General features: G+C 45.2%; 1 protein-coding gene across 12 annotated transcripts in view; it reads right to left on the bottom strand.

Moving 5' to 3' along the window:
* The window catches only part of RhoGAPp190 (Rho GTPase-activating protein 190), a 105,341-nt gene that overhangs the window by 82,270 nt on the left and 6,824 nt on the right, over positions 1 to 16,247 (bottom strand). For all 12 annotated transcript variants that reach the window (XM_075673232.1, XM_075673229.1, XM_075673230.1 and 9 more), the window contains exons 2-4: positions 12,351 to 13,107; positions 5,083 to 5,272; positions 3,707 to 3,954 (exon numbers count right to left, since the gene is read on the bottom strand). In XM_075673232.1, coding sequence (XP_075529347.1) covers positions 3,707 to 3,954; positions 5,083 to 5,272; positions 12,351 to 13,057 — 1,145 coding nt within the window. In that variant the 5' untranslated portion in view covers positions 13,058 to 13,107. The remainder of the gene's footprint in view (positions 1 to 3,706; positions 3,955 to 5,082; positions 5,273 to 12,350; positions 13,108 to 16,247) is intronic.

The following is a 16,247-nucleotide window of genomic DNA, read 5'->3' as shown; positions in this document are numbered from 1 at the left end:
GGGCAGGATTTCGTTTTGTAACGAAACAAATTTAGGCCCCAAATGCGGCAGCACCTTGTTACGTCAAATCCAAATCCAACACAAGAATACCTTGGTTATAGATATACAGACGACTCCCCTTATTTCAACCCTTGTGGGATCACCAAGATCTGATCTAATTATCCAAACGGTCAAATTAACAAGTGCTGGCAAAATGAACACAGTTATCTTTTTTTACTGCATGAAGCAGTCCTTAACCTTCTTTTGCTTCTTGATCTCGAAAGGTGACTCAACTAGCATGCGGCGAAGAGTGCTTGCCTGTTTAAACACTGCCTTGGCATTGGACTGTCAGGTTGCTGCCAATGTCAACGTCAGTCAGCTGCCTACAGAATTTGACACTGTCATTGGCGTATGGTGCCTCTCGAGGGCTTTCCAGTGCAGCTGAATTTAGCAAAAAGTCAAACTAACCCAGGTCAAATTAACAAGAGTCAACTGCAAGACCAAAAGAAAATGTGACATATTTTAGACTTACTTTGCTGCGTAGGTATTCTAACAATGTTAGCTAGAAGAAAGCTGGCACTGCACGGCTGTTGTATGCATGGGAATGCCGGTATGTGGTGGCTTTGGATTGGCATTGTACTTGGAGAGCCATGACACTTGTGGGGATGCACGACTCTCGCGCGTCCCCTGATATGTTTTTCCCGCATGGCGCGTCTCCTGTAATCTGGCTTCGCCGCGTGGCCTGCGTGATGACCACGGCGGTTGATGTGGTTGGGGCGCAGTGCGAGAGATGGCGTGAGTGTTGCGTTGCTAACGCCGCCTCACGGCAGGGTTACTTGGGGGCGCAGGGCAGAACGGGCGGGCTTCCCCGGCGGGTCGGCGAACGGCGCGGACATTCCACGCGCGCGGCGACCGATGCTTCTGCGAGACCGTCTCGCGTGGCCGCCTTGGACACCGTCCGCGTGACCATACACGCGAAGGACCAGGCGTTGGGATCCAGCATGGGGCGAACATATTCGCTCGCTTCCGGTCGCGGTGAGTCGGACTTCTGAATTTGTCGCGCGCCCATCGGCATGTTTTGTGGGTAGCAACTCGGCTAGCAGGCACTGATCTATGAAAGGTGCAATAAATGCCCTTGTGATTGTTTGCACTACTGTGTTGTCATTCCTTTGTCCCAAGAGCACGGGTGTGAGAGACCCCACACACTTTGAAGGCCATGCAGCACCATTTCATCTCTCACAATAATTTATCTTCCACTAAAACAGCACGCATACAGCTGCTTTTTTTTTTCTTCAATATTACACAAAAACATTTTTTATTTTATTATGCATGAGGACTCGTGCTTGGATGTACAATTGTATGAAACGAAAAAAGTACCAGTACTAGTACTAACGTTGGAGGACAGACGACAAGGTCTGTGCTCGCTGTGCAATAGTTCGTCTGCTTCTGTGTTTCCCCGCTTGCTTATGTACTGTATAGATGAGTAAAGGCCCAATCACACCGGCAAGTTGAGGAGGTCGCACAACCATTTGCGACTGGCGACCAAAAGACAACTGAAGGCAACCGACGGCCACACTGGCAAGCCCAGCTGAGCACGACCCGCACGTCGCAACACCAGAGATTATCGTTCTCGGTGAGAACACTAGGGATCTACACATTTCGCTGGTTTCACGTTCCGACAACAGCCATAGATTTCAATTCAAGCGAAGAGAAAGACATCGTCACTGTGATGATGTGCTCTGCTGTGGTGTCGGCTGTGGCAGCACAAAAGCCTCCGAAGAGAAAGCAACACTGGTGTGTGCGCCCGTGCTTCCATTCACGATAAATGGCCGGCCACACGAGCCGCCTCCTGCCCGAACTACACGTGCATGACGAGGAGTGTTATCGAGAGTAAGTTGAAATTTCTAGTTCGCGTTGCGTGGGAATTAGTGCGTAATTTTTGTGCTTTCTTTTGTTGCTGTTTAGCTTCCGCATACGTTCAACGCGTTGCTAGAACTGCTGCACCCCAGAATCACGAGGCCAGACACAAGCCTGCAGTCTGCCATGGTGGCGTGGACTTTGCATACATGGCACGACGCAGGAGGATGCCAGGCAGAAACACGTGATAACGTAACATTCGGAGCGCCGCTGATTCGTCTAGCAGTTTTATGACCCTGGTCACACAACTGAAAAAATTGAGCTGCGTGTGACTGGCCCAAAATGGTCACTTTTCTCGAGACGTGGCCATTTGCGACTTGTGACCAACTTGGTAGTGCGACCTCTCTGTCAGTCGCCGGTGCGAACGAGTTATGACGATTTTATTTCATGTAGCCTTGCCTGTGTTTTAGGGGCCGAACCACATTTGAAACAAAGCAGCTCACACCCACACACATAATGGCATTCACAAGGGGGCACAGTGCCCGTTAGAAAACTCGCAAGAGACAATGGCACCAGATTTCCCTCAAGGCAATATTGTGAGAAACTCCGCGCATTGGTATATCCAAACAAGACGGATGTTAATTCCGGGAACTTGAGATAACTTGAGGCTTGAGATAACAAGGAGTGGTAGAGCAAGGAATGTTTCTGAAGCTAACGTTCTAAGTTTCAGTGACAAAGAACAATTTTCTTGTTTAATTAATTTCCGGTGAAATCTTTTGTTCTGCTACTGTTCATCCAATTGCTAAATCCCGCAATTTGTTGACATTCACTATGCCAAAATTTGGCTGTGCACACTTCTGTAATGTGTCTGGTGACACGACGATGATGGAAATAATGACACGATGACAACATGATGATGAAGATAATGGCACAGGGACATCATGAATAATGATGGCACAATGACAGCATGGTGTTGAGAACAGCATGGGGACAACTGGCACATGCCGTGGCATAACAGAATGGATGGAGGGAATAAACCCAGTTTAAAGACCATGACTTCCATCCAATTAAAGTGAGAGAAGTACCGTACTTATTCGAATCGAAGCCGATAGTTTTTTTTCAAATAATCATACACCAAACTCTAGGGTTGGCTTAGACTCAAGGATTTTTAAAAATGCACCAGTTTGTAATTGAAAACGATAAATATGGTGCATAGCTAGCACCATCTAGAAATGTCAGTATCGCAGCCACTACTAGCCACGCCAGTAGCCAACTGAAGTACACGAGCAACGTCGTCATTCTGACCTGTGTGTATCGGCGTGCGGCGTGGTGTTCTTGTAGCCACCACAGTGGCGCTTTCAAACAAAAAGTTGCGCTAGCTGCAGAGTCAAACGTTCAAGCCGGGCGGGACTTCAGCATCGATGAGAAAAACGTCTGTCATTGGGAGGGGAACAGGAGACGCTTTTTTGCATGTGCCACAACGAAGAGATGACAGTGATAAGGAAGATAAGCACGCGATAACGGAGAGGAGCTGTTCACCGAGATCGCACCGCGTTCCAACACGTAAGAGCCTTGTCGCACTGTCTGCGCATGTGTGGGCGCGTGGATGCGAGCTTGCGCGCATCTGCAAGTGTACGAGGCTAGCAGCAATGATGACGTAGAGTGAGTTCGGCATGTTCATATGAAATAAATGCTGTTTTCATTTTGTGAAAGCTGTCCTCACTTTTTTGTTCGATCTACATTCGAGGTAAGTTTTTTAATTTTTTCTGGCTTCGGACATTCGAGGGTCGGCTTAGAAAAGGGGCTGGCCTAGATTCGAGTAAATACGGTACCAACAGGAAAGGAAGCTCGGTTGATTGAGTTGCCTCACCTGTCACCCAGGGCATCCCGGTTGGGTAGTAGCTGGGCCAAGGCCGTGGGAAGGGCCCGGAGGAAGCCCCGGACGCGCCGCGCCGTGTGCTCCTCCCGTAGTCGTCGCACATGTTTCTCAAAGGCTAGCCGCGCTGCCGCTCGGCCGAACAGGGAACAGAAGCGTTCGCACTCTGGCGCTCCCAGCAGCCTTTGGCTCCACCCTGCCCACTGTGCGCGTGGGTCGGTCACCTGGGCTCGCACCAGCGCCTGCACGAGAGCACGTTGGCAAAGTTGTTGGGCGGGTTGGCACACACTTCTCAAGAAGAAGGACCCGAGCTTGAGAAAGAAGGACAAATACAAGGAAGACAACAGGGTGAGCAAGTGGTCACGAGCATGAAATAAGTATGAAGGATGATGACACAGTGAGCCCTGGTCCTGTCAGCTTGGCTTGCATTTTCTTTCTCTTTCGTGCGCGTTATCTCCTATTTCTAAGGAGGGTATGTGTTTTGCATTGAGCAGGAAACACTCATCACAGCCCACCCCGCCATTTCATACTATATCTGGCTCTTCTGAACTCGGACGCACAGCTTTTGAATCACTTTATTACGAATGAAATTACTGATAACCCTGGCAATTTTCGCCTGTTTTCTGGAAGTCTTTCATTCAATGTGTGGAGTGTTCATCTCCTGAACCCCCTAGCCTAACGCAGTAGCCTAACGATAACCATGGCTGCATGTTCAGCTGGTCCAATAATAATAATATTTGGGGTTTTACGTGCCAAAACCACTTTCTGATTATGAGGCACGCCGTAGTGGAGGACTCCGGAAATTTTGACCACCTGGGGTTCTTTAACGTGCACCTAAATCTAAGCACACGGGTGTTTTCGCATTTCGCCCCCATCGAAATGCGGCCGCCGTGGCCGGGATTCGATCCCGCGACCTCGTGCTCAGCAGCCCAACACCATAGCCACTGAGCAACCACGGCGGGTTTCAGCTGGTCCATCTTACCTTGTTCAAAATGAGAGTAAAGAGAAACATCAAAGCAGTTTAGACTAGTAGAGGATTCTTTCAAGATTTATGTACATTTGCTCAGTATGAAAATGTGGATTTTAAATGGATAAACTCAACAAACTGAAGGCAAGAGAGAAGGTGCAAATTGGTGAAGATACCATCACAACTTAGTTTATAAAGGCATTTTTTTTTTTATTTGTACCGCTCCAATTTTCAGCAAACAAGAAGTATTTTTCCTAGAAGTCGATGTAACAGTTGTAAAATCATCATAACTTTACAGAAAATTCAGGAAAATCAGCCAGTACCATGTTATGGCAATAGTGACTGTGTGCTTTTTTCCCTCTGACCTCATCATGGCGAGAGGAGGCAGAGACTGTGCACTTGCCTGGAAGGCGTCGGTCGCCTGGTCGAGGGCCTCACGGCGTGCCCGGCTAGCCTCAAGGAATGATGGCACCCGTCCCCCCCAGCGGCTTGCTCCCTTAGCGCCCCGGTCCACTAACTGCGCCACCAGCAGAAATGCCAAGTCCACGTTCACATTCTCGTGGGCTGACGTCTCCACCAGTGGAACCTGGCCCCTGCATGACGACGATGAGAAGGAAAAGCGAGGTTGTTAACACTTACGTTGTAACACCTGAAATGAGAAGACCACACAAACAAACACATTCTTAATACGCAAGATCAGTATGATCAATGGTATGGTACAGAATGAAAAAGGCAAAAAGAAATGTATAACAAGAGGTAGAAACACACAGACAACAAGACATCTACAGTTATATTGTAGAAATGTATTTTTTTAATTCTTTGGTAGGCATTTAAATAAAATCCAAATCACAATGAGATTCAAGATATTATGCTACAAAACATTTTATCATCACAGTTGGTGCTGCTTTGTGGCACATTCTAATGTTCAGGACTCCTTTTGGCATAAGTGTTTATATTTTGACACAAACGACTAAATGCTATTAATCAGTTCCACAGTTCAACAATCTTTCAAAGCTTTAGATAAGCAATAAATTATTTGCAAAACTGATTAAGTGGTACCTATTTAGCAAAGTTGCTGAGTAGTAGTCCAAGGAAGAAGTGGAAATGACACAGGCAATTCAATTTTCATGGTGAGTATGTTCTATGATGTTTCAATATGTTGTATTTCTCCATATGAGAACAGTTGAATGCTTGTGTATAGAGTGCTTACATGTATTGAGTGCTTACATGTATTGTGCGACTATGTTTCTGTACCGCCTCATATGCTTGGATTAGAAGGCATTACAGTTCCAGGTGGCATATTCTCAGATGACCACTTGGGGAATGCTCTCACTTTCTTGAAGTTTTGCATGGTTAGCGCCGGAACGGAAATGCCACCGTCGACAGGTGACATCATTTTTGACACTGTGCCCAGAATACCGTCACTCGTAGACACTGATTCCTCCTGCTGCTAGTCACATCAAATCTTGCTAAAGTTAAAGCAGCCCCGAAAGTGATCGCCTAAGAATACTACCTCAGCATTACACACAATCACAACCACTTTGCACCAAAGTGCACTGGCTGGACAAACTGCATGTGTGCAAACAAATGGATGGAGTACACATAAGCACAGCAAACTACACTCGAACCAAGAAATTTGCACTGTTATAACTGATAATTGTTATAACCGGAACCCACTTTTTACCTGTATTAAAGATACTCAGATGTAACAATGAAGAGCCCTGGAGCGGCAAACTTTTGTGTCTCTTACAAGGTAAAATAAGCCATTTACTATGATGCTCCCATGCCGCATTTTAGACTATAACTATTACATCTGGCTACTGGGTGTCTGCATTGAAAGGGAAACAAAAAAGAAAGAAATGAGAGCCACCACACCTGCCTTTGTGCCACGCACCCTGCACGGCAAGAATGTGCCGCATGGCCGGACTCGCACACCTCTGTCCCGTCTCCCTTCCACCCCTCCAAAACACGAGTCGACTACGCCCAAAGTGCTGCCGTCAGAGGGAGACGGGAGAGAGGAACGTGAACTATGACGAAGGTGGGCCGTGCATTCTACTAAGTGGCTTATTTCCCCATAGAACACAAAAGTTCATGGTGCCACAGCTGCTCATTGTCATTTCTGATATATTGCTAAAACTGGTACTATTATAAGTGGGCTCGACATATGTTGATACACTTCTGTTCTTTCCAACTGTTCACTGATTTCAACAACGTTTGACAAATTACTTTTAAAACATAATACGGTGCAAATTACACGAAACAACAGGAAGAAGCAACCACAGAGGAAAGAATGTGCCTTCTTAACAGCATGGACTGTCTTTCAAAGAATGTTCAGTGTACAGATGTTCACCTAAGAATTCAGCTTGTGACGTCGTTACATATTCCAAATAGAACAACGTTCAGCTCTTGCAAGCAGACAAGGAAGGTGGCTTTATAATGTCACCCTCTTATATGCTCAGCAATAATATATATATATATATATATATATATTAAAGTAAAAAAGAAGAAAGCGCAATTTTCTGTCTGGTTGTTTCTTTACATGGCTTCACATATTTTGCACCATAATAAGTATCAACCAACTATCCCAGCAACGAGTAGCAATACATTATATTACCATTGAAGACTTTACCACACCTATCGATGTCGCCTAAAGACAAAGTTTACGCCAATAGTTGCTGGATTCCTCCTCGCTCCCCATGGAATGCTAGTCATGCCACCCCGTCAGCGTGGTATAACTGCCTGCTGCTTGTTTAATACATTTGGTTATGTCATAGTGTCACTGGTTGCCACCAGTAAGTGGAGAGGGCCAGGTAAAGTAGTAATGATATGACATTTCCAATGCTTAATTCTTAATTAAAGTTTCTGGACCTTCAGACCTAGAAAATATACTGGGAAGCCTCAGAGTGCCCTAAATAATTTACTATATGATAGCTTTTCCATGAACCAGATTCATTCCCCAAAAGGTAACTCTGTTCTGGGGTCATGACGCAGGTGGTGGCCACATGGAAGTAGAACAGCATGACGTTTTGACACTCACTCCGGCTCGGTCACTTGGTTGTACGCTGTGCTACTGCTCATTGCGCGGCCCGATGTATCAATACATAAAAATATTTTAGGACAAAAAGGAGAAAACTTCTTTGTTTATCTGGAAAGCCAGTTGGCGATTGTTTTCCTAAGTTCTAGTGCTAGCCCGCTGGAGTGAAATACGAAGCAAATGCCTCGAAAGAAAGAAGATAGCTGAAATATCGTGTTGGTCTTGCTCAGGATGTTTAGGATGACACATTTCTTGACAGAAAATATAAAATATGTATGCAGTAATACCACACAGAGAGGCAGGCTTTTGGGTGAAGTGTGTGGTTCAAGATCAATAACAGTAGAAGCAAAAACACACCAATGATTATTGCAGCTAATAACAAAAGAACAAATAACACATGAGATACACTAATTACAACAAGCAAGAATCGCATTAATTGCAATAGTATGAAGTCAGCATGTCATTCAGAACCAAATATGGTATTCCAGTGACATATATAGACCCGTATTTCTAAACAAGGCATTTCAAGAAGTCCACAAGTATGGTGGACTGTATGGTGTTTTCCAATATTTTGAGCAATGTGCCCCAGCTTCCAACTGCTCTGAAGAAAAATATGGGTACCACTAAACAAGAAATTACCAGGTGCTGGTAGTTAACTGCTAAATAAAAAATTCCACTTGCAAGTCTCTAGCAAGTTGCTGAGCTGTTTCCAATATCTGTGACAATAATGTGCCAATGGTGCCAACATGCATTCTAAATATGTGGTTCCAATATGCATGCCTTTGGCTATGACCTACCAAATACTAGTATTTTTACTAATATAATATTTTTGCTTTTAATCTTCAATGCGTACTAGCCTGTATGACTAAGGGTTCAAAACAGATAAAAATCTGTCAATGTTTATAAGAACATCAATAAACTTCAATAAAAATTTGTGATTCAAAATTGGGCTTAGCAACAACAGAAAAAGAAGTACACTCAAGAACATCCAGGCACTGGCAAAGAACACATACTATAACAGATATGAAGCAAAATTCAAGGCTCATCACTGACAAGAGCAGCTGAAAACTAATTCAACCCTCCGGGCGTCGGCTGTTTGGACAAGTCCACCTGCTGTCCGCCAGGGGTTGTTCCATAGTTTGAAAAATTCAATTTCTAAGTAGAATATCAGCAACCTTTAGATTTGAATGCGATTTGCTGGTGAGGGGTTGCCAGAAGTGCTAATTAATAATGCTAATAACATTAATTAGGATAATCAGTCTTCCGCAGCCAACAATGCTTCTTCATTGCTGCTACTGTAACTTGAATGCACATTGCAAGCAACACCAAAGGACTTTGAATCAGAGTTCATTATAAGAGGCTCTTAAATTCCTGCAATTGTTCAAAACACACTGACTTTCTTTTTACACTGGTCTACCACACTGAAAAACGAGACGCAAGCGACACTGGGAGACAGATAAGCTTTGTTGCACCCTCTGTCGTATAAAAACAAAGCCTGCCATACAACTTTAGTTTGCCCAACTTTTGTGCAGATGGCACAACCAGTCTGTAGATGTTCCACATTCCCAAATTATTATGGGAAAGGCAGGCAGTGTGCAAAAAGTGTGACACGTCTTTCCTCGGCCAGCAGTGTGCGCCGGTGCAGAGACGAGTATGCTTAGACACGGCACTTAAAGGGTTAAAGGAAACAAAAGCTCCCAGCAATAAATAAATAAATAAATTCTGGGGTGTTGCATGTTAAAAACTACAATCTAATTATGATGCATGCTGTAGTGGGGGCTCTAGATTAATTCTGTCCCCCTGGGGTTCCTTAACATGCACCCAATGCACAGTACGTGAGTACATTTTTTGCATTCCACCCCCGTTGGAATGCGGCCACCACAGCCAAGATCGAATTCACAACCAGTAGTGCAACGTCATGGCAACTCTGGGCTGCTGGTAAGGGTAGAGTTACCAGCAACATAATACTAGTGTGACATGAAAAAACAAAGAAAGAAAGCCTGCTTGTAAGTGTTCGTACATGGCTACCGAAATATGTAAAAACCACCCATACATCTGCTCGAATGTGTAGTGTTCCTATAATAGTGAGTGGTCACACCATGGTTCTGCCTTCTCATGACCTCTTTTAAGTATTGTTAGTTAGTTTTCTCATCTATTTATTTATTTATTTATTTATTTATTTATTTATTTATTTGAAATACCCTCAATGCCATAACAGCATTACAGAGAGGAGTGGCTAGGTTGTAGTACATGGTTGCAGATGTAAGTTTTGAATGTAGATTGATCAGGGTTGCTGGCGATGGAGGTGGAGAGGTGATTCAATTCCAATTATGTCTTTGGCGTGAATTAATGAACGTACAAGTTGGTGCGGCAGCTTGGCACTTGAACTTCAACACGATGATCAATACGTGGTGAGATGTAAGAAGGCGCAGTTAAAAAGAGCATTTTTGAGATCACGGTTAGTCAAAAAAATTTTATGAAAAAGACAGAGACGGTCAACTGCTCTTCTGCAAGATAGATCGGAAAGGCTAAGGGAAGATTTCATTGCAGACGTGCTGGAAGTACAAGAATAACTAAAGTAAATTAAACGAGCTGAAATGCACACATTTTGCATTCCTTCAGCTAAGAAACATTTGGTAGTGAGTGGGAGTCTGCATCTGTTTCAATTTGTTCCCGTCTTTTCAGCCTGTGATTTTTACCATGACACATTACTAACTAGCCCAGAGGACCAGCGTTCTGTCGTTACATCAGAAACTGAAACCCTTTTGGAGATGCTGTCACACAACTTGTTGCAAGATTTCTCAGTCTAGTAGCAACCCCCCCGCCCCATTGACGTGAAAGCTCCCTGCTGACTATTCCGTTCACACACTTCCAAGTGCTAACAGCAGAGCAAGCGTGAGAGAGACTTCTCCGGGATCAGATCAGGTGCATACATGTTTTTCCTCTCATCCACCGGCGAGCGCATACTTTGTGTTGCTTCTTTTTCTAACGCTAAGCTAAAGAGTCATGCCTACATCGTGCCAGTTGCACCATCACCACAGGTAGAAAGGAATAGGTGTAGGAACGACAGGATAGGCGAATGCCCGCACAAAAGTGCACCTAAACCTTCACATGAAATGCCTCGTATACACTCCAATAATTCCTTATGTTTTACAATCAGCATATATGCAGTACAATTTATAACAAAAGCATGCAGAATTATTGGAATGGCATGTGGAACATTTCAGTAGGGATATATATCCCTAGACTAGCAGGAGAAACGTACAGAATCAGGATATTAATCATCTAACAGGCTGCCTTTGAAAAGGCCAGAAACAAGTATGGCCAACACGTTAATTTTAATGTAAATTTATTATCATTCATTCGTGGACCTATTGGTGTGGTTTAATGTAATGAAAAAACACAGGGCTATGGGAGGTCATAGCAGAGAGACCCCAACTGATTGTGACCACCAGGGTTGCTTTAATGAGCATGCTAAGCTAAATATATGGGTTTTGCATCCCCCCCCCCCCATATATATGCGACCGCTACAGCCATAAATTGAAACTGCAGCATCATGGCCAGTGGCACAATGCCACAGATACTGTACAACCACAGTGTAACCAGGGAACTGTTGATTTCAGGGAGGACTTGAACATCTTCTCCCTGCAATACAACCCAGTGAACAGCTCAATAATTCAACGCAATGCTTCTCAAACTATGGCAGGTCAAGGTATATTCATTGGGCAGTCACGAAGCACCTTCAGAGCCAGAGGAAAAGTGCAGGAAATTATTTGAGGTGAGGCTGCAGTCTATGCTGCGATTTCATCCTGAATTTCAGGTAATTTTGACAGGCGAGTGCCTATTACCAAGTACCGTGTGAGCTCTGCTGGATTGCACTTATCCCGAGATAAATCTAACCCAGTTCAAAAAGCAATAAGGCATTGTGAACTGCAACACTGAGTGATAGTCGCAGAACCTTTTGTGTGTGCTGTAGCACAGGTAAGCTTGCAGCCCCACAAAGCTACTGCTTCCATGTTTTTGTAGACCGCCTCAAAGGGTAAAAGGCGTTCATTTATTTGCGTGCGTATTCAATGAGCAGAATATGTTTTTTCATGTTCTCAAATATTATAATTCCTTCGGGCGACAATTAGTTCTAGGCTAGGCTAGGTTGGGTTAGATTAGGTTCACTGGAAATTTTATTTTACCATGTTTCTTTCACTTCAGTTCCCCACACCGAAAGGAACAATGGCTACAGATATTTACTGTATGCACACTAGAAAAAAAAAATTAGAACACCAAGCATGTGTTGCACGCACAGTAAAGACGCAGCTTACAGCTGTGGCACAATATTGGGCCCTCCATCAAGCCTTATTTATTTCTCAGAAAACCTGTGGTGACCTGGTATCTCTGCGAACCTCGTAACACCACCACCACTGTAAAACCATAGTGGCTAAATTCAGTTGCTTACAACATCTGCAACACCCTTTCAGGCCAGTGCCATGCCAAAATCACCAGCAGACTTTGCTTACGACTACACCATCATAAGCCAGGGAAAACGTTTTAACAGGCATAGCTGAAAAACTCAACCTACAGCACGAGCCAAGCCCTGCCTCCAAGACAACCCAACCGCAGCAAACTGCAGCAGCATGGCTCACCTGAGCTCCTTGCGGGCCACAAGGCGCTCAGCCTCCCGTAGGTGCATCTCGCAGGCCTCGTCCGTCTTGGTGGCGGCCAGCACAACGGGTTTCCGGGTGCGCACCAGCGTCTGCAGCAGGGCAGCCGCAAACTCTGCCTGCTTGTCAGCCGGCCGCCCGGGCACGTGGCTCACATCGTACACACACACAAAGCCGTCCACGTTAAGGCGTCCCTCGGGCATGAGCCGCTGCTCAAACTCCTTCTCGATGCCCAACTGGCTCTTGCACACATACATGAGTTTCTCCGCCGAGCAGAGGCGCAGGGCCGCGCACCGTTTCAGGTACGTCTCCGTCTTGCCGCTGCGGAACGGCTGGAAGGACGAGTCGTCGATAAACTCGGTCTGCTCCACCACGTGCACACTCAGCTCGGGCATGCCGGCGCTGTCGGTTGCATCTGCCAGGGGCCGCCGGGCCTCGCCCCAGTACAGGAAGTGGTCGTTGTTGACCACGCGGCCCCCAAAGTCCGTCTGGCTCAGCACCGAGATGTGGTCTGTGTGGTAGTCGTCGGCGCGGGGCCGCACAAAGCGGTTGCAGAGGCACGACTTGCCCACGCCCGTGGGGCCCTTGTCGCGCTCGGTGCCGCTCAGGCCCACCACGGCCACGCACAGCGACCGGGGGGCCGCCTCCGAAGCCGAGGGAGGGCCCCCCGGCTGCCGCCGGCTCGTCATGCGCCCCCGCGCCCCTCAGCCAGGCCCCCCACCGGACTCCACCAGGCCACCTGCATGACGGTACCGGGGCTCTGTCAGGCACTGAAGGCTTCCTTCTTTGCAACACACTCTTTTTCTTAATTTACAAACACATTTTTCGACATTCAGCTTTTGCCAGAAGGTCGAGAAAAATTTACAATGTTGAAAGGCTAATTTCAACCTCGTAATGTTTACACTTACAACTGATTGCAAAATACTGCTACACAAGGTGGCATTATACGCAAAAAGGGAAGAGGTTGAGAGAAGCGCAAATGCGACGTAGGATGAACACAAAAAAACGAATAAAAGGGAAGACGAGCTGATGGGCTGCCTCTCGTTTCTGAAGGCCTTGTCCGTCCCCTACGACAAAGCCTGCTTTTTCTACTGAACAGGCCCTTGCGTTTACAGCACCATCAGTTCTCATAGAGAATTCAGCTTCTCAAGGATGACTAAGCCACCAGACCACCAGAGAGATTAACACTTTATAAGGTTACTTAGGTTAGCAGAAGTGTTGCTGTAACCAACTTGGTAGATGTAACAGTAAGAAAACAAGTGGCACATACAAACAAGTCATACACAAACACACCAAGTAACTAACTACCAAGAAAAGTGAAAGAGGAATTGGGGAGGGGGGACAGCATCTAGGTCCAGCTCGTATGCCTTACGCAGAGGCTGTCTCTTTGTCTTCTACAGGGGACAATTTGTATTTTCATCTGATGTCATTTCCCATATCGAGAACATGAACATAAACCCAAATTCACACTAGACCCTACAATCACTGCACACTTTAAATGAACATACACACAAGACAGACACGAATGTGTTAAGCAAATGTTTAAGCGTTAGCTGGGTTGCGGGCTAGGCGTTTCCACTGACGATGTCGAGCTACACCAAACCGTTTGCGGGTCTGAAGTTCCTTTCTCCTCGACATATCAATGTAAAAGGGGTTCATAGTAATCTCACAGAAACTACTATGCTCTTCTCAGATGCTCCAGCGCCTGCAGACTTTGTAAGCACACAATGGTGCAACTGCGTGCGTAGCAGCACAATGAACATGCCACCACCACCATGATGTTAAATACTACCTGGCTAACGTGACACAGTGGCTGACGCCCGTACCGCCACTGATTCGCAAAGGGAAGAGCTAAGGATCACACTGTGACGCGGCCAAATTTCCATGATACTGCGGGTGCAATCGATGGGCTTTGCCGCCCATCATGCATGGTGGGCATCACCATCTGGTGGTGTTAAAGGGAACCGAGCTTTGCGTCATGTCACCAAACACTCCTCTCTCATTGGTGGGAGTGCATGTAGTGCTGCATGCACTTCCATCAATGGAAGCACATCTTCATGCCTCTCTCGTCTGTCTAATTGCAAACAGTGCCGATGGCATGAAACTGAGCAACGAGCTCAGAAAAGCAAGCACATTAAGAAGGACTTTCCTTCTGCTATGCATTCTCAAGCTTCAGTGTCTGCTGGCTCTGTTTGGTTGTTTATTATTATTATTATTATTATTATTATTATTATTATTATTATTATTTCGAATATATCCAAGGCCACTAATACAGGGGCATTACAGAAATCTCCTGAATAAATATTAGGCAGTTCACATCCTGTGCTCCTTTCTCTCACACAAACACACTGAGTGAGCTCTGCTACATAAGCATCACTTCTGGCTTTTTCAAGAAAAATGGTGCAAACGAAAACTGTAAACAGGAACACGTTACTCATAAATGTGGTAGAATTGATTCAGTGGAAGAATTTATTTCACACTGTGCTGGGCCACACCACCTAGCAGAACTTCATCATTCATGCTGAACATTGAAGCACAACAGTGGACCTCTGCAGGCTTCTCACAAGCTTTGCTGGCTGCTGAGAGAGTGCTCGTAGTAAGCAAGAGCTCATTTTAAAGGGCAACTGAGGAGGAACACCAAATTAGTTTAGTTTAACAAAGTACTTTCTGAAAAAAAAAATGTCATATTTGTTAATTGTGCACTACGAAGTTGTCTTCTAGGTGATTCAATGTAGGCCAAACTGCCAAAATCCCATCGCTGGTACATCAGTCTGACATCCCAAGTTTCAAAGCAGTAAGCCTTCTCAAAATCTAGTTCTGTTTTTCGCTCCTTTACATGTAGCCATGCAAAGTAGTCAAGACATGTAATCATGTAATGTAGCATGTCTTTGTCAATAACGCGTTAAGCACGCCCAAGTGGAGACCATCAAAATACGGACATCGTGGCAAGCTGGTCCAGGAACATCGAGGTAGAATTGAGGCCACCCGTTTTCCAGGTGTTTGTTTGTCTCTGACTTAGCAAGCTTCCTCTCAACATGAAAGTGCTTTTTTTAAAGGGGGGGGCATCGTAGGTGTGTTTCATAAAAGAGAGCTTGGACAATTTTCCCTTTTATGATCCCTTTAAGTACAGGCTGTAATAAGTCTCCAACCATGTAACACACATCGCAGTGACAATACTCACATACGGTGTTGCGCACAGCCCATTTTTTATATTTTAGCCTTGTTGCCAACTTTCTCAAGTACTACCACAGCCCTGAGAGCACTGCTCCATAAATGTCAAGAAATACTAGGCTTCTGAAGCACTGTTTGCAATTACTACTTCGAATCATCCAGATTTTCTTCTGTCAAGTATTAATCGCCTGCAGAATGACATGGATGAAAAAGCTAAAAACTGGTGTGCTACTAGCCCAGGCCTTTGGTCTCTAGCTGAGAAGTCCGTTGCAATATTAAGTAATGAAGGGTAGATACACCAGCATGATGTGTAGCTGACTGCATTTTACTACAACTTATGAGACTCCAGCACAGGCACGACCAAGTCTCTAGTGAACCTTAGTTGAAAGTGCAAAACAGTGCTGGAACCTTAGAAGAGGCAGCCATCACAGAAATTATACATTAAACTTTAGAAGGCTTTAAATAATTTGAAACACATCTGTCTTCTCTTGTAAATTAGGCATAGCCACAGCGTAATGATCCACGAGACCCTTAAATTTGAAACACATCTGTCTTCTCTTGTAAATTAGGCATAGCCACAGCATAATGATCCACGAGACCCTTAGCACAGCAATTTAAAAGAATCTTAATATCACTGGCTACTCTCATATTTCAAACATAACATTTTGTACAGGGGCTTATCTATGTCTCCACCACCTCAAACTAGGC

The sequence above is a fragment of the Dermacentor variabilis genome, chromosome 10 (genome assembly GCF_050947875.1).
Source record: "Dermacentor variabilis isolate Ectoservices chromosome 10, ASM5094787v1, whole genome shotgun sequence".
Taxonomy (NCBI): Eukaryota; Metazoa; Arthropoda; class Arachnida; order Ixodida; family Ixodidae; genus Dermacentor; species Dermacentor variabilis.
Note: the sequence above shows the minus strand (reverse complement) of the source record. Positions and strands in the feature narration are given on the sequence as shown.